Raw genomic sequence first — 18,856 nt, 5'->3', positions numbered from 1 at the left:
GCTTACATGGATGAAAGAACTGCATCATTGTTCACTTCTTCTGTTAGTGGAGGATCAGGTCCCTCATGGGGCAGGGAGTTGGATCCCTCCTCACTTACCTGGCAGGGTAAATGCCAGGCTCAGGGCAGAAGTGGATGGGTGTGAGATCCCTGTGCCAGGAGCCACTTCCCTCTCTGGATCTGGGCTGGGCACGTGTGTGTCCCGTGGGCAGGGTGCGGGTGCCTCTGATATGTGGCGTGCACAGGCTGTGCAAACAGGTTCTTACCATCTGGCTGAGTACATGTGTGCTTGCTTTGTAGGACTGGCTGCAGTTTCTGCCATGTTGATGGATAGCTGTATTTTGTTTATATGTGGGAAAGGATGGCAACATGACACAAGGCATTAATTGAAAAAAACTATCATGAAGCAATCAGCTTGTTTTTTCTGCACATCTAAGAGTGGTGGGGAACAACCTCTTGAAAATTGTCTCAGCACCTGTCCTGGTGATAGTTACAGTGACCTTTCCCTGTGTTAATTTGTAGTTTACACTTCGTAATTAAGAAGCACAGATCATTGAAGCAAATTATTAATGTTAATCAGTAAGTCAGCATACAAGAATGCAAAGAATCAAGTCTCTCCTTGTATGCTAAATGAAAAGATTTCTTCCAGATTCTTGCTTTGATCATTAGACTCTTTTAAATAAGCAAACATTACTTAGTTGCTAAGCCACAGACTGAAGTTCATTAGTGTGTTATAACAAATATTGGAAAAAGAGTACTAAACCAATATAAGATAGAGGACCTGCGCGTAGGCTGGAAGTAATGCAATAAACGTGACACGGGAACATTTTGAAAGAGGGTTCAGAGTGATTAAAACCATTTCTGTTTTCCAAACCACACCCACTCAGCAAGAAAAAGTGCCAACCCTGAGTTGATCTGATTTTTTCTGCTACTGATATCTCTAAGGTTTTCTGGAAGCATAACAGATCTTATATTACTATAAACAAATTTGTTCATATTTTGCATTTTAAATGTTGGTGAGGTATATTGATGTGGGTTTTTTTTTAGTCTAATGGTTATATTTAGAATGTTTTTGTACATAGATTGAAAGCCAGAATGACTTCTTACTTAAATATCCTGTTTGGGAGCCTAACTCAAAATCCTAACAAACCAGTTTTGGATAAGTAGATATTGCAGGTCGTTGAACTTCACAAGAAGTCGTGGTCATTTGGAATTGTTTTGTATTCAGTATGTTATCCTAAGCAAATGAACTAACAGTCCATACTTTTGCATTCTCCACAGATCTTCAGTACAGTGACAGAAGAAGAGGAAGGAGCAGAAGATATTTTTGAATATATTCCTCATCTTCTGAGAAAGCTCCCAATATCTGTTACAGACTGTATATACAAAGGAGATGGTTTTTGTGTAAAACCATGTGTAACAGGTGCTTACTGTCAATATCGTGCCACTTTACAGAGGACTGCACTCTCTAACTATATAACTGGTGCTTTACTAGAAGCAACTACATCATTAGGAGCAAGAAGTGGTCTTTTAAATATCTTTGGAGGATCAACTGGAAGAACAATGCTTAAAGGTAATGAAGATTTTTTTTAAGTCTCTGTCCACTTAAAGTATAGGATGAGTTGCAAAATTATTAATACTATATAGTATTCTGTAGTTTATATACTCATCCATGAAGTTAACAGATAAAAAATGTTTTATGTTTTCAAATATTTTCCTTGGCAGTCATTGTGTATCATAATGAATAGCTGTCTTAGTTTGATAAAGTAAAAATGCAGCTAAACTGAAAAGACTTGTATTACAAAACAATTTCAGGTTTTTTTCTTGTATTAATATTTTCTGCCTGCATCCAAATTTAATGTCTAAGCTGTTGTTTTTAGAATGTTCCCATGTGTAGTATTTCTCATTTACCAAGTGCTCCTGCTCATGGACTGACTTGGTTCAGAATTAGAGGAAGGAATGTATGCTCTACTTGATTATTATTGTTGTCATTATACAAGTAGCTGTCAGCATAGCACTGTGTTGTGAAGCTTGCACTCTTCATTACTGATTTATTTTTGGTCTTCTCCTGGGTCTATCATCTTTGTAGTATTGGATCATTTCAAATAATGTGGGTACTGTCTGTATGGAAAGTGCCTGTTGGGAAATGGATGTTGCATACTAAGCTTCCATGCTGATAATATTCATAAGTAATAATATCCTTAATGTTTAGTTTAGTGTGTCTTAGAAGCTAAATAAAGCCTTATTGGTGGAAATTCTGTGCTTTAAAATATGGTTTTGTACAGAACAGTACTTACATTATTGATTAATTTTTAATTAATGCCTAGAATATTTCATAAGTTACTTAAGCATTTGGAGATCTGTCATCATCTGATAAACCATAACAAAAGGATGTAGTATCTCAGTCATACCATGGTAGAAGTGATACATGTGGATATTATGGCTTGCCCAAAATTTTACAGAAATATGACAAAATAAGTGCAAAACCAGTGCAGTTCCTTAACTAATGCAGATAATGACTTCATTTTAAATAGACAAATAATAGTATAGTTTATGCTTATATGTGGCTGTCTTATTTTTATCCCAAGAAATGGCCCTTTCTTGTTTTAATTATTTTCTCTAGGTGAATCAAAGGGCAGAGAGAGGCACTAAAATGTTCTAATAACAGGTACAGATAGCAAATTTGTAGCATGTGAATGAATTTCAGTAGTACCTTAAGTAACATTACTGAACTTCATGCACCATCATTGTCTGTGAGACAGATATGTACAGTATAGTGCCCAATTTTGGTAGGGTTTTCCATTTTATTTTGTTTGGTTTTTATTTGTTCTGGGGAGATGAGTGCTTTAGAAAAATAAACGGGACAGTCCTGCAGCAGCTTGGAAAACAAGATTAGAAGAACTGAGCTGTGTGCTTCAGAGCTGAGTTCTGAAACTGAAGCAGTAGCAATAGTTAGCTCAGGCTCACTGAGCTGCTGATACAGCTACATCTCTTTATGGAGCCTGAGCTACTGAGTGCACTTGTGAGCTCTGTGTACTCCATGTACCAGCACACTTTGCACTAGTTTGGGGGTATCTATGGTGACAGTATTACATGGTGTATGATGTTGGATTCTGAGCCAAAGGATGTAAGACCATAAAAAAAAAGCCAAGATTTTGAACTCAGTTTCAATTCCGCTGATAGCCTGTGTAGATAGTAGAGACTAGATTTACTGTAGTGGTCTAGGCATGATTTACTGTGCTGGTCTCTGGTGAGGAAGAGGTGTGCTGCAGCTTTAGGATATTGAAATTTTCTGGATGTGGAAGCTTCCTGTTCATTTATATTGTGATGATGTATTATATCTGAGAAATTACAAGAGTCCTCTCTAAAACATTCATACGGAGAATTACCTGGTGATGTGACCAAGTCATGTGCATTAGCAAGGAACCCCACTGTATTTTGAATTCAGAGCTCTGGTCATCATTTATGGGTGTGCCTTTTGAGAAATTGTCCTGTCTATACAGATTGATGAGGAGGTTATTTTCATTTGTCCATCATCCTCTGTATGGCTGGATTTAACCTCAATAAGCTAACCTCATCTAAACCTGAGAAATTTTAATTTCCATCAATAAGTCTGTCATTAAATGCAATGGAGGATTTATCACAGGATACAGAATGTCATGGGAATGCTTCACTCAGTAGTTGTTTGGAGGCACTGAAAAGGGAATATATTGATCCTGTTGTGGTTTAATAGCTGCTGTTGTTTAACTCTGGTAGGTAGCACCTTGCTTACACTCACTCCCCTAGAATGAGATGAGAAGAGAATCAGAAAGGTAAGAGTGCAAAAATTAATTGAAAAATTCAATTGAAGAGAATTTAATAGATAAAGTAAAAGCTGTGTGTGCAAGCAAAGCAAAATGAAGAAGTAATTCAATACCTGCAGTCAGCAGGCAGGTGTTTAGCCCTTCATCAGTTCTTTGTGTTCAGTCCTTTAGGGGTTACTTAGTGACCTGAGCAATGAACCTTGTAGTCACAAGCAGTCCAGCTCCAGGGAGTTGGACTTTCTTTCTAAGGTTTTGCTTGGTAGTTAAGGACCTTAAATGCTCTGAGTCCCCAGGGCTCGGATGGTTTTGTGGGCAGATCAGCCAGTGTTGTTAGTTCCACAGAAGGCTTCCAAACATACCAGACCTTCTAAGCCAGAATTCCCGATCACGTGGATCTGAGACTGAGTTTTCAAAAACTCAAGTAGTTCAAAAACTGGAGCAGGGTGCCTGCAAGCCCCGCTCTCAGATGGCCCCTGGGGCTCTCAGGCTCCCGACTGAGGGGCTGCACTCCGCTCCCGGTAGCACAGGGGTAGTCTGAGACTGGGCTCCCGGGAACCACAGATGCCTGGAGTTCCCACAGCTGGTCAGTGACATTCCCATCCTTGTCAGCATCTTTGTTGCTACAGAGAACATAATTTTTACATATGAACACTGAAGACATTTAGGCTGCACTGTTTTAGTATCTCTGTATGTAACTCAGAATTTTTGGTTAGTAAAAATTTTAATTGTGTCTTTCAATGGGATTTGGGTTGAAGCCAGGTTTTTTCCCTGTAGAAAGGAAATCCTGCTTCTCAGCCTGTTTTGTTTCTTACAAATTGATTGTTACAGAAATTTGCTCATAGTTGTGAATGGGCCAGAACTTTCACTGTAATCATATTTGAAGGGCCAGTCATTGTCATAGTTCATATGGTGTTGACATTTTTATGCAGAAAGTGAAAAAAGTTGTGTCTTTCTTAAAGAAGGAACTAGAGTATGTGAAAATATTTGTACTTTACATTTGATAGAGTTATCATTTGAAAGAAACATGTACTCTTCCCCCCCAACCCCAATTTAGTTCTGTTTGTAATCTAAGATAAAGGGAAGTTAGAAAGAGCTGTCTGAAGATGAGCAGACTGAAAACATTTTCTATCAGTATTCTTTTCACTATAGCATCTTCTAAAATTGATGTCTGATGCCACTCTTGAAATTGGACTACATCTTCTAGAGAAAGCTTGACAACACTTGTTAGACAGACAATAGCAGGTTTTGACCAAGAACATAAGGAAAGTAATTTGTCTTGAATGTGGAGGCAGACTGCATTGATCTTAAGAAAACATGCATCATTCATCCCACAGAATTTAGTGATTACCCTTTTTTTGTAATCAGACTTTGCCATCTGCAAGACTGCACAACAAACAGGTGCCCAAGTCTCTGTGCCTTTTCCCACTGCTATATCTTGTATCCTTTGCACAGAGTGTTGTTACCATATTGGGAAAATTCCAAGATCCCTGAAGTTGGGGCAGTTATCTGGTAGCTATATGTCAGAGTCATGGGTGATAACAAGCTTGATGTACATAGACTTGGAAAGGCCAGCATAATTTAGCTGGTTGGTTGTGTGTGTGCTTGTATATGTTTGTGCCCAAAGGTTAAGGCCATATAGAATGGGAGATAAAGCCAAACAAGCTGAAATTAAGACCTGAAAAGACAAAATGTGTCTTAGGCTGACACATTTGGTGAGATGTGTCAGGCAATGCACTATAGGAGAGGAAATCAGATATTGGAGACAGGTCAGCCTGCATGTAGATAATGTGGCCTGAGGCAAGGGTGTGATTCAGGAAACAAGGATTTCATGCCTGCTGTGTTGCCTCCAGGATGTAGGTCAGGAATAGCAGGAACAAGTGCATGTCATCTGGTTAGGAGCAGAAAGAGTGACATGGCAGGAAGCACAGATCAAGCTGAAACATCAGGAAGCAGGAGAAAGATTTTGGAGGACAGCTGTAAGTCTAGGGACACGTGGGACCATCAGGAGCTGACTACCATGATTGTCCCTGCAAACTGGCAGAAGGGAAAGTCTCCTGGACTTGTCACTCTCTGGCCAGGCCTCGTTGCAGCCAGGTTGGGCTGCAATCAAAGGGACACACAAAGGGTAATGGGAGAAGGACTTAGCAAGGATCCTTGACAACATTAACAAAAACTTCCTTCAATCCAACCTGTTTAATACATTATAGGCACAAAGATTTAAGTTCTGCCAGCATAGCTTGTCTTATCCTTACAGTCCTCTTTCCAGTAAAGGCATATTACTGTGAGATAGACATATAATTGAAGCAGGCAGAAGATTGAAGTTAACCAGTGTAAGTAATCTTATTAAAAGGATTTAAAATATTTTCAACTGCAAAATTGCACCTTTGGATGTGATAGGTATCATATTCCTGGTACGTGTCTGTATGGATCTGGATATCCTAACCTGTGTAAAGGGCTAAGCCATTAAGAAACAACTGAATTTCAGCTAATTTTACATAGATTTTACTTCCAGTAATACTGTGTGACAGTTTGGGTATGCTGTTGATCCTTTTATCTGTGTATCTGAGTCTCAGCTTATAGCAATATTTTTGTTGGGAGTCTATAGCTGTTATGTCCACCAAAAGAAAAAAAAGTTTAAATACATAGAATGAGTCTATGTTGTTAGAGGTTTGTTGTGGGGAAGGTAATAAAGGACATGCTGATGTCTGTGGATGAAAGCTGAGAGAGCAGAAGTTTGTGCAAAGTTATATTAGTTTTAAAATCAAATTTATTATTTTTTATGGCAACTACTCTTTGGAAAAAAAAATGAAAAGGGACTCTGAGTGCAGATAGTTAATCCCTGAACCACTTATTATTGTTTATTATTTCAATGGTCTGAACATTTGTTTGAATGGACCTTGTAAAAGTAGTGTCCATGGGAACTTTTAAAGTGTAGAATGGAACTTTTTCAGTATGTTTATGTTAGCATGTCAATCATGAGCAGAAAACCCCAAGGACTCAAGCAACAAGATGACTCAAAAGTCATCTCTTGAAGCTTTGGTTTTAGGAAACAAACTAGGAGACAAAATTCCATTTTGTAGGATTATGCTGTTTTATTTCTCTCCAAACAGAATTTTTTTTGCTAAGTTCTAAGAAATAATGTACAGTTTACTTAGCAGACATTCAGGGTTTTTTTACTTTGGACTTCCAGATATTTGCTTTTATAACTAGTGAAAAATACTTTTGTATTGACCCTATAATGATGACAAATGCTTCATTTGATAGTTCATTTTATATATTTGTAGTGAAATAGCATTAATAAAATGTATATGTATAAATAAAATTAATTTTAAAGTTTTCTATTGCATCTCCATGGGCATCCTTATCTTGTCATGTATAACTTTTTTTTTTTTTAAATCCAAGTGTCCTAGTTTCCATCTGGAAGTTAGAAACAACACTAAATTGTCATTCTTCCAATTAAGAAAGAATATGCTTGTGTTGTCAATGAAAAAATAATGGTGTATTGGCCAGGTCCCATGGTCGTTCCTTCAGTAGAGATTTTTCAGACAAGACGTATATTCACCGAATAAACAAAGTGTCTCTGAGTGTACTGCTCGCATTCCAGCTCTGCACAGACCTCTCTCAGACTTCCTGGGGAAATGGAGAAAGCTTTCTTGTGGCAGCATATTGGTTTTCAGTCTTGTGTACTCTAGCAAATTTCATAACTAACTTTTCAGTGATGTAGTCCTGCTGCTTGTAAAAGTGGTATAAACTCTGTGTAGACAAGGGTAAGGTTAGAATGAAGAAAAGAAGTGATAAAAGTGCCAGAGCCAGATACTGACTATGGGATGAGGGCAGGGGTTTGGTTTCTACTTACTTTCTGAACATAGGTGCAATCTGAAGGCTATGCTGTCTTTTTAATTCCTCCTATTTGTAATTTCTTCAAGGTTAATCACATTTCTGGAAGCCTCAGGGAGGTTTTCCTCTACTTCGCCTCTCAAAGAAACTTTTTTGGATGGTTGCCTAAGTCATAGTCCTTTGTCCCATTAAAGTTAATGCTATTGCCTTTTACTAGAGTTATTAGTGCAAAGTGCATAATAGCTGTAAAGGTAAGGCATTTGCTAATAAAGAAACACACATTGTGGTTTTTGTAATGCTTCAGATGAAGTTTCCTAAAACAAAAGTAATTCCATTTATTACTTTTAGCCTGTGTAAACAACATTGATATAAATATAACTTGTACAAAAGCCTGAGTGTAGGATAACTTATTTCTTAATATATTTAAAGACAAAAATCCAGCAGAATTAAAATCACTCTTGTTTATAATTTGGCTGTCAAAATCAAATGCTTTTAGTCTTAGCAGGATGTATGCTCATCCTTAATTTCTAAACTTCCTTCCATTTGAATCCTAGTGTTTCAGCTTTTATCTGGGGAGGTGGGAAACCTGACCTTTCAGTGAGCCAGCCAAATGCATGTCTTCTTCATGGCTTACACAAGGCATGTCAGTTATGCATTTTGCCACAGTTTGTAGCTTTAAACTGAGCAGCTGTTGCCTCACTGTTAGTTTGGACAAGTGCAGCGTGGAGACTTTTTGTGGCACTGGAGTACCTGCTCTTCTGGCATTTTAGGAGGAATCTAAGATTCAAGGGAAGACACATTTGCTGGTAAGATTCGCCCTTTGGTGGACTGTAGTACCCAGTTCTGATTACGTGCAGGGAGTTAAATCAAAGTGATAGTTTTATTTCTAGAGAAGGAAATTGGGTAGCGGTTTTCCAATCTTAGTTTAGACCTATAATGGCTGCATTTAATAATAGTGCTGTTAGGACACAAAACTGTTTCTAGGTGGAAAATGAAGTAAGGATTTAACTTAACTGTGTATTTTGTATTTCAGCTTGTTTGAAATGGAATGCAGTATTTCAAGTAATTTAGGAAAATTGCTTTGCATTTATTTGGTTCACATTGCAACTATTTCAATATTAAATTATGTTGTGGGACATTACTTTGTTTCTTATTCTACAAAAAACAAGTGTCTGTTGCAAAATTGCTGGACAAAATACAAATTTCAGTACTTAAAAATGTACTAGAACAAGATAAGTATTTTTTTCCTGAAGTATATAAATTGCTCAAACATTACAAGTTTGTAGCATGTTTTTGAATGCAAATGCACTGCTGATTTTTTCTTTAGTGAGCTTTTCTGCCTGGATCTTCAGTATACAAGTTTATAACTTGCAACCAATTTTTGTCATGTGCTTCCTTAAGGGAGTTTTACTTTTTTTTTTTCCATTCTGAATGACATGTATGCACAGTAGCATGTAAAAGCAATGTTTTGCTCCTAACTGGTCATAAAGAAACACCTCAATTTGCATGTTTTTTTAAAGTGATATTTGTAACTTGAATGAAGGTTCATAATATTTTACTCTGTGAAAGGAATGTGCTTTATGTGCTAACTCTCCCATTTCCCTAATCTGGCTGTGAGCTAAAGGCTATGACAAGCATTCGCCATTCAAAGTGATAGTACCCCATTGCAATATGAAGATTGTCTTGGTTGTCAACACCGTTATTCTCACCTCAGTGATTTAGATAGCACAGAAAAAAAGCACCCTAATATCAAGTGTATCTGTATTAATTGCAAAGCAATGGTGTTTTTGATGTGTCTATTCAGTTTGTGATAGCAAATCTGAGATAACTAGAAGTATTACAAGAATGAGAGTGAAATTTATTTTAGCTAATTGCAACTCAGACCCATCCTTTTGGCTGTTTTGTAATATTTTTAGCTTTTATTTTAGGTGGAATGGTTTAAGCATTTTTCTAAAAACTAAGCGATATGATGATTTTTCTTAGGGCATAATTGGTTTAGCTTTTATTTATGAAGATTCATATAGACATAGTTTTTGAATTTTTAAGTATTTGCTTTTGAAATACTAGTTATGTATTGTTTATGTATATAAATAACTAGTTATGTATATTTATGTATATAAAAGCATTACTACATATTTTAAGTAATTCTGAAATAAGTAATTTGCCAGGAAGATTTATCAAGCACAAATTGAATGTTCCAAAGCAGCAGCAGAAGAACTAGGATACAATTTGATGCTAAAAGTACCTTTATTTTTTTTCTTGAGCTGAATTTTAAGGGCTTTGCATAACTCTACAGTAATTAACATATTTTTGTCTACATTTCCCATGGACTTAGTGGGACAGATTTCATGCACACTTTCAGCTTTCTTTGTAAGTGTTGAAATCTTCTAGGAAAGGGTTAGATCTGATGCTGTTCCATTAGGTCTCCTTTCTTTGCCCCCATCCACGGGCTGGAGTCTCCTAAGAGCATTTTTCTTTGAAGGGGGAAAAAGAATTCTCAATCTGGAAAAGCTATTGCTTCAAATGCCTTTTATTATGTTACTGCTAGCTTTAGTGAATATTTGATCTGGAGTTGTTCACCTGTATTTGCTTGTTGAAATTTAAGTTGTAAAGCTCTGCAGAGAAATACAGCAACATGGTCCCATGGAGGGACAGGAGTTGGGCTGGGTGATTCTTGTGGTCCTTTCCAACTCAGCATGTTATGTGATTCTGTGAAAAATCTCTTTAACATGGATATTGCCTTTTAAAAGCAAAGGAGTATTGAAGCATTATAAATATGCGTAACTTATTCTAAAAATACAATTTTTTTCAAATAAACTGCTCTTCTTATTAATTTCTAGAAGTTTCAAGTTTGAATTCAGAAGAATTCAGATTGGAAATGTCATTAATCTTTGGGACTTGATTCTGAAAATAGCTATACCTAAAAAGAATACTTCTGTGATATTTGCTTAGAAGAGTTAGTTCTATTCTTGTGTTGGTGTAGGCACTTGGCTGATAAAATGTAATTAACATTTTAGGAACTTATTTGTGGTATCATACTTTAAAGCACCATGAAATAGTTTTGCTACTATTTAAGTTGAAGTGTCTTAAATTTGAAAAAAAATAACCTTAGAAGTAGAATTTTCTTCTAGGCTTTAGGTGTTCATAATATGCAGTTCTATAATTGCCATGAAGTAGAAGGAATCAAATTAAATCAATTAAATCATATAGTTCATGTCTACCTCATTGGTACAGTATTTGAATATAAAACCTTCTAAGAGATACTAACAAAACTTTTAAATATGTATTGAACACAAAAAAAGAAGAGGTGCTGCTTCAGGTACTGGTTATCTTGAAGATGGTGATAGGATTTGCATACAAGGTCAGTGGGAGAGAATTCTTCAGGTATTTTCCATAACCATATATAGAATGAATTCCTCTAAAAAAGACATCGAGAGGAAAATTGAGAATATATTTTGAATTCTTGTTTGCAAAAATAGAACTAGAACTGTGTTGGTAACAAGGATTTCTGTTTGATTCAAATCAACAAAATATTATACTTTCTTTTGTTTGAAAGAAACAGATCCTTCAAAAACCAAAACTTTTTTTTAACATCAAAATATTGGAAAATGTTGCAGAAAGCTTAAGAAGGAAAGAAAGGTTTAGTGGTTGCATGGATGATGGTACATCAAATTTGAAAATGGGAGGGCACTAACAGCATGTTACTGTCGGGAAAGTAAGAAAGCTCATAGGATTGCAAAGCCTGATGTCAATGGAGACATTTACTGGCCTGACATCCTGGTAATCCTGTCTCTGTTCTAAGCTCAGTAGTGGAAAGGCAGCTGTGCTACTGTACAGCCTTCTGAAGAAGCCTGAGAACTATCATCCAACGCACAGCTTTTCCCAGTGGTCATTGACACTCCAAGACAAAGAAGGGTGGCACTTCTAGTTTGAGTTTGTCTGTCATCAAGGAGCAACCATTTGTTGTTGTTATGCATATTTTCTGCTGGATTTAATTATTTCAAGTCTGATATATTTCCCCTGTTGGAAGGTGCTTACATACCTGCTGCAGTCAAGTCTCCTCTCAATTTCACTTTATTAAACTAAAGTTACACTTTTCTGATCTAAATCTCATTCTCTGGGTCTCACTATTCAAGCCTGGAATAATTTTATAGCTCTCTTTGCATACTCTGTAGTTTGTCTGTGTCATTAAAAAATACAGAAAAAATAACTGTGCATTACTAGTGTCATCCATGATCTATGCAGGGGACCTGTTTTTGCCAGCACCACGTCCTGAAAGCTCATAGATAAAATTTGATTTTAAGGTTCCATCTTATTTCTTCAGAGCTGTTAACCTTAGGAAAGCAAAACTCCTTTTCATACACAGGATTTGCAGTTCTTATGTCTAGAAAACTTCCTATTGCCAATAGATCTGTAATGTGTACACTAACCTGACTACTTGCTTTTCTGTTAAAGTCAGGTTTGTACGGTAAAATGGTTAACTGCCATTTAACAGTCCTGGAATAATTTGGTTTGGAAGGGACTGTGCTGATTTTAAAGACAAATGTGCTTTATTTTTCCAATTGTTTTATTTTCTTGATATAGAAACAATATTGTTAACACGATTGGCCCTAACTCCATTTAAAACCTCAATACAGTTAGCAGTGGCACCACAAGGAAGTGTTAATTTTTGCCATGTACTTTTACAGAAGGAATTAATTGCATTTTAAGTCTTCAGGTTAAGGGAGATTTCTTAAAATCTGAGGAAGGTGCTAGTGTAGAGTTTGTTTTCAGATGGTAAAATCACTGGCTTTGAAAGCTTTCCTGTTAGGAAAGGACTGCAAGCATCCTTTCTAGTATAATCTGCTAAAGCTTAGTGACAAAGACACAATTCATTAAAGGAGTCTTGTGACTGTTTAGAACAGCTTTTATGCAGCAAGTCTATTAATCCTGTGGAAGCCAAATGTAATAAATTCTTTCATTTTTTTACGAGAGCTAGTTTCAGCAGTATAATGGAGCTATATACTCTGTTTGCTTGAATGTAATCTTGTATAAATCTATCTTTCTAAATTTACCTTATGATGCCCAAATGACATAAACTAAACAAAAACAATTACAGAAAATAGTTGCTTATAGCAGGGTTTAGTCTCAGCATAACTATATCAATTTACTAGTGAAGTTGTAGAAAAGCTTGCAAAGATAAATAAGTACTTAGAGCATTTATATTTGAGGTGGGAAGAAGTAAGTAATATTGTGTCAAGTCATAGATGTTGAGATTGTTTAGATCTCTATTATGAAGTTAAGGTTGATTTAATACTTTGTGTAGTCTATTGTTTTACTACTTCTGGCTTCCAGACATGCCCCTTCCCTGTTCTCTGCTGTCTGCTGTATTCCACTAACCTCTCTCTAGCTTAAACTCCTGTGTCATAGAGCAGATTTCAGTTCTAAGGCTAAATCACACAGGCTCATCCACTTTTTAATTTAAAAACATACAAAAGAAAGAATCAAAATCTTTGCAGCTTTGACTTTTTGTCAATTCTTGTTATTGTGATGAGTTTTTGTTTCATTAAGCTACATAATATTTTTGCTATCTCAGTATTACAGATCCTTTCTTGGACTTCAGAGTTTTATTGAGCATATCAGCATTTCCACTGGTAGCTCACCTGGCCATGTCTGTACTGCATAGCAGTCATGGCTCTCTCTGAAGTGGTGAGGTAGCCAACAATGCCATTGGTCCTTCAGTCCTTGGTATAGCCACTGAAAGTGACTGTGCATTTGATGTGTTCTTTTGTGTGTGAAAGGACTAATTGTATTGACCTGAGTCTTGCTGTGTATTTCTATTTTCTATCTTAAAATGCCTCTCAGCATCCTTTGAGTTGTGCTTTTGGCACAGCCTTTGTGATTCCAGAAACCTTGCTAAGAATAGCTGGCTAGTAGCAATACTATCTTAAAAGAAAAACTGGCATGATATTATACTTACATAACATCATGAACATGACTTACTATGATGGGAAGTTGTAAATTCATGTTAATCCCTTATAAAAATAGCGTATGAATTTTCCTTAGCTTCCCATCAGCTTCCTCATGAGAAAAATCAGCTTGTTAAGGATGCAGGCTGTTACAATACTTTTGAAAATTTTCTGATAAATGGCATCATTAGATGCTTGCATTGAAAGATACCTTTCAAAATTACCTTTTAAAATTTGGAAATTGCATTCTAGAATAAGGAATAGCTTCTTTCATTTAATTCTGTAAACTCATTACAGAATCTTTTTCTTCACTCAGTGAATTTAGCAATGGTAATTGAACTCTGCAAAACAGGTATTGTACTACACTGGGAACTAGCATTCAAATTGCAAATAATGAAAAAATGTGAGACTAAGAGGATTCCTGCTATTCTAGGTAGAGAGACTGGTTTCACTCTTCCCGAATTATGAGAGGAAGTAGTTCACAGAAGAAAAGAGCTGAATTACTTCCCTTAAAAAACAAAACAAAACAAAACAAACCAGTATGGTAATATTACTTTATTCTTCTGTAGTTACAGACTTTCCTTTTTTCAGGCTGGCTTCCTCAGGAAAAATGCTTCCCTACAGGAAAAATGCTAATTTGAGATATTGTACGTTTACAATGCATATTCACCAGTAAGCTTGAGAAAAGACTGTGTCTGGGGAAAGAGAAAAATAATATAAACTGATCCACATGAAAATAAACAATCACCATGTATGAGGAACACCATCTGTGTTTTGCCTGCATGGACCCCTTTACATGTTGTGCATTGTAGTTTCGATCCTTTCCAGGTGAATTTGACTACCTGCACTGGCAGACTCTTCTAGAGGTTCCCACAGCTTTCATCTGCTGTGTGTCTCCTACTGCTTGTTTCTTTGATATTGCAGAATCTATGTGGAAGAAACATCTTATGATACTACGATTTTTTTTTCTTCCTTTAAATTATGTATTAAGTAACATACCTTTTTTCCAAAGACCACTCAACCTAGGATACTTAACCCATAATACTGTATTTCTCAGAAATGGCTATTAATACTTTGAAAATAGTCCACTTTTAATTCCAACCACAAGGAAAAAATGTAAATAATATCTAGAATACAGTAGTCCAGAATAGTTCAGTTGCAAGGGATCTACAGATTGTCTAGTCCAACTGCATAGCTAGCCTTAATTCTTTTAAATTTAGGAGGTTGTGCTTGTTTTTATCTAGGAGTACACATAAGGATTATGGCAAGGGCATCAGCTGTGATTTTCCTTATGTTTCTGTGCGGTGTGAACAGGACACAGGCCAAATGATATTTTGTAGGCAGACACCTAAGGAGGAGTAGCACAGCTCTGGCTGTTTTGGGGTAGAGTGAGGTACCTGACGCCCGGGACAGGGTTCTGCAGGACATGTGAGAAGAGCCATGGATTTGCTGCACAGCACTCCCAGTGGCTGCAGGTTACTGATTGGGTCATCATCTGTTAATGAAATATTCATTTTCACATCTTAAACATCTCCCTCTCTTTTTGACCATTTTCAGTGAATATTTTTTAGGTATGTCTTAAAATAATTTAAAGCCTTTTTTTTAATAATGAAGTGTGAGTGCTGAATGGTTGTGAATTTTGAATAATAGCTTTGCCCTTCGACCTGTTATGTAATCCATCAATTTATTTCCAGTTCATAATTTTTCTCCATTTTTGGCTTTTTTTTCAATTAGTGTCCTTGGTTCACTCAATTATTCTTGTGCAAGAGAATATTTTCATATTTTCCTCTACATTGTGAATTTTGAGCTAGGAGGTAGAAGTACTGCAGTATTTCTTCTTAGTAGCATGGAACTCATTGTTCTTATTAACTCTTTGTTAAGTGTCTTTATAGATGATGGTACTGTCTTTAGCAGCACTCTGAAAGGCCATATCATTCTTATTAGGTTCTTCCTGCTGTACATTGCTGACACAGAACTATTATCAGAATAGTTTAGTGATGTTCCATTACAAGTTTTTGATTAATACCTTAATAACTTATGCAGTTTTCTCTGATGTGTCTTAGGGCATTTCTATGTGTATGTTTTTGTTTAAATACAGGTATATTTCCTGGATTTTGTTTTTGTTAGAAATCTAAAAATCTTGGCTATCAAATGAAATTATAGCTGCTACAATAAATCTCCTATTCACAAAATGTTCTCATTATCAGTGAATATTCAGAGCACACAGTAGAGTCAGTAATTGAATCCTCACCAAAACTAAGTGGCAAAGGAGTAGACTTTGTAGGTGCTTCAATTATGTAGAGGTTGAATTTATATTATTCAAAGTGTAATATAAAATAAGTAAAAAAGTTTCCTTAGCAGATCATACAAAGATGTTTTGTACACAAGTGCACAGTCAACACTATCTGCTGTTAGTGGTTCTATACTCTATTCATTTTCTGTAAAATAGTAATGTAGAGGACAGATCTCAAACAAACTAGTGTTAGGAACAGATTCTGTTTAGGTAACTACTGGAAGCAGGCCAGAATCAGGAAAACTCTGAAGTGATTGAACATTTTTGAAGTGTATTCCAGTCTTTAAAAATTATTTTACTGCTAAGCTTCAGGGCTTAAATCAGGAACATCTAATCAAGTGCTGTTTTTACTGGATGTGGCTTGGATTAATTTTGTTCCAATAATCAGTAAGAATAATAACCAAAACACCTTATGCAGCAGATTTGCCTGCCCTTTGGTCTGTATTGAAAATCTGGTAGCATGTCTCATGCACCAGATTGTCTTTCCTTTGAAGATTCAAAAGGCAAGAAAAACTAGTTTTTGGTGTTGTACACTTATCAGTGTACAACACTTATCACTTACTTAATTCTCATGTTATTCTTTAAAATAATTAAAATTAAGTTCTCAGATTGGCATCTAGTGTTCATCTTGTATTGCTAACATCAATGGCAGTTTTTGTGTTTGCTTTACTTGGTATGACTATGAAGCCATAGGAAAGGTTCTTACTGTATTTACCTTGGAGGACTATATTTAATGATTGTTTTCCAAATTGAAACAGTTTTCATTTGGATAGTTCTTTGAACTTGGGCATTCCTGTGCAGTATTTGGAAAACTGGGCCAGATGAGAGCAGACTATTCCCCTTCCAACCTATCTTTGAAGGGTCACTGTATTGCATATAATAAGACCAAAGTAAGGAAGAGGATACATACAAAATGTATTTCTGAGGATCTTAAAGCCAAAAAAGAGTTTTAATTTGTGCTTGTTGTAATTTTTTAAAGTTGTGTAGCAAGGTGCAAACATCAACAGATCATTAATTAAATGCAGGGATTGCTGATATCAAAATCCAGTGCACTCAGGCTAGAAAGGAATGACTCAAGGCTGAGGCTCTGAAACATTAAAATTGCCTGTTGCACTTTTACAGTTATTTACATTATGAAGGCTATATTTTGTTGCAGCTACAGTTTCTATAGTCTTTGAAAATTATAAAGTTCCTAAAACAGCAACAAAAAAGAAATTACAGAAAACCAGTATCATAAGCCCTTGCTTTAATGGGTACCTACCATTATATACATCTTTTTTTTAGCAGCCTTCTTTTCCATAATTTCCATAGGTGTGTGTATATATATTCTCAAATTACATTTTTGTTTGCATTTTTTCCCATACTCACTGATTTATAACAGTTCTTTCATTCTTAAAATTGAAAAGCTTCTGCATTACATAAATGGAAAAAAATAGAAGTAAGATTAGTTTTTACTGTCTTGATCAAAATAGTCAAATATTGGAACTAGGCTTGAGATTCTTGCACTCTGTCTAATCACTGGATATTCTCCACTGCAGCATTAACTCAAAGTTGTATGCATTTTAATTTCATTTTGAGCAGCAGCTCCTGCTTTGATTTTGGACATGCTTTGTATCAGTTTTGGGCGGTGAGGTTAAATCTTGAGTTATGCTTTAACCCAAGCGGTAACGAGTTCATTTGTGCAGTGAGAATTCTACAGTTGTTTTTCTAGAACACTCTTTTCTTCCAAAGTAAATTAATAAATCCTCCCTTTTGGCCATTTTGTTCTTACGGGCTGGAATTTATCTGGTAATTTACATGTACATTTGTTTAGCATTTGAACTTAACATTCCATATGCTATGCTGTATTTATATCCAAATTTTAAAAGGTCTTGAATACAGATGCTGCACAGAGAATCCTCCTGCTGGTGTGTGTTGCTCAAGTCAAAATCCTGTTAGTCTACCACTGTGACAGCCTTTAGGAGAAAGATTTATGGAATGTATGTGAAAGTGGAATATTTCTGAAATTATTTGCAGAGGAAGTTATATATTAGATGGGATTTCATTGTAGGAGCAAAATGAAAAACCTGAAAACACTTGAATAGCAAGTGTGGTGGTGTCATAATAACTCTTTCCAGCCTTTTCACATATCTGTTACACTGTGATATAAAGGTGCAGGTTTAGAAGATCACTCATTATAGCCCAGAATCCCTTCATCCAGCCTTCTGGTGATAGTTGCCTCTGAAGCAATGAAATCTTGTGTCTGGTCTAGCACAGTGCATGCTGCAGCATGCCACAGCAAGACAGATGGCGTCTTGGTATCAAATAGCTTTTGAGAACTAATTTTCAACCAGTGAACCAGACATTCACAGTCTATCTACTCAGTTATAATGAAAGCTTCTTCTGGCAGGTGTTCTGAAATCAGGATATAGTCTAATGAGTTACAGCAGTAGGTGAAGGTCCCCTGAAATAGCAGGTCTCAGGTGGCCCATTGCCATACATGTAGACTGGAAGCAATAAAGCTGCTTTCTGACTAAACATGTACATGGTGGATCTCTTCAGACTTCTGAAGGCACTGCTGATTCATCTCTCCACAATACCTGTAAGTATTTCTGTATTCAGCAAACTGTGTAACACAGGGTATCCTTTGTAGTTGAAGTATCCATTTGTTGCCCTATCATTTGTTACAGGCACTGCCTTCAAAGCCTGTTAGTTCAAGTGCAGAAGAAATGTTTACTGGCTGGGGTTAACACACACAAAACTACATTGATTCTTATGCAGATATTCTGGAACCATTGCTAGTTGTACTTTTCTGCATGAGGATGCAGTCTCAGCTCTCTGCTACCTGCCTTGAAAATGGAAAGGGATTGGAAAATCAGCATCAAACATAAATTTTGTCCTGAGATCTTCTGATTTTGTCAAGTCGAAATTAATGTTACACTGCTACTTGTTGCATCTTTTTTCTTGGGAGTTTACACCCAGAAGAAAAGCCAGTGG

General features: G+C 36.2%; 1 protein-coding gene across 7 annotated transcripts in view; it reads left to right on the top strand.

Moving 5' to 3' along the window:
• PLCE1 (phospholipase C epsilon 1) overlaps positions 1-18,856 on the top strand; it is a 154,305-nt gene that overhangs the window by 77,225 nt on the left and 58,224 nt on the right. For all 7 annotated transcript variants that reach the window (XM_085583639.1, XM_085583638.1, XM_085583642.1 and 4 more), the window contains exon 3: positions 1,281-1,572. In XM_085583639.1, the coding sequence (XP_085439765.1) occupies positions 1,281-1,572 (292 nt within the window). The remainder of the gene's footprint in view (positions 1-1,280; positions 1,573-18,856) is intronic.

This window comes from Lonchura striata, chromosome 6 (genome assembly GCF_050655825.1).
Source record: "Lonchura striata isolate lonStrDom1 chromosome 6, ASM5065582v1, whole genome shotgun sequence".
Lineage (NCBI taxonomy): Eukaryota > Metazoa > Chordata > Aves > Passeriformes > Estrildidae > Lonchura > Lonchura striata.
This window is presented reverse-complemented; position numbering and strand designations above follow the sequence as displayed.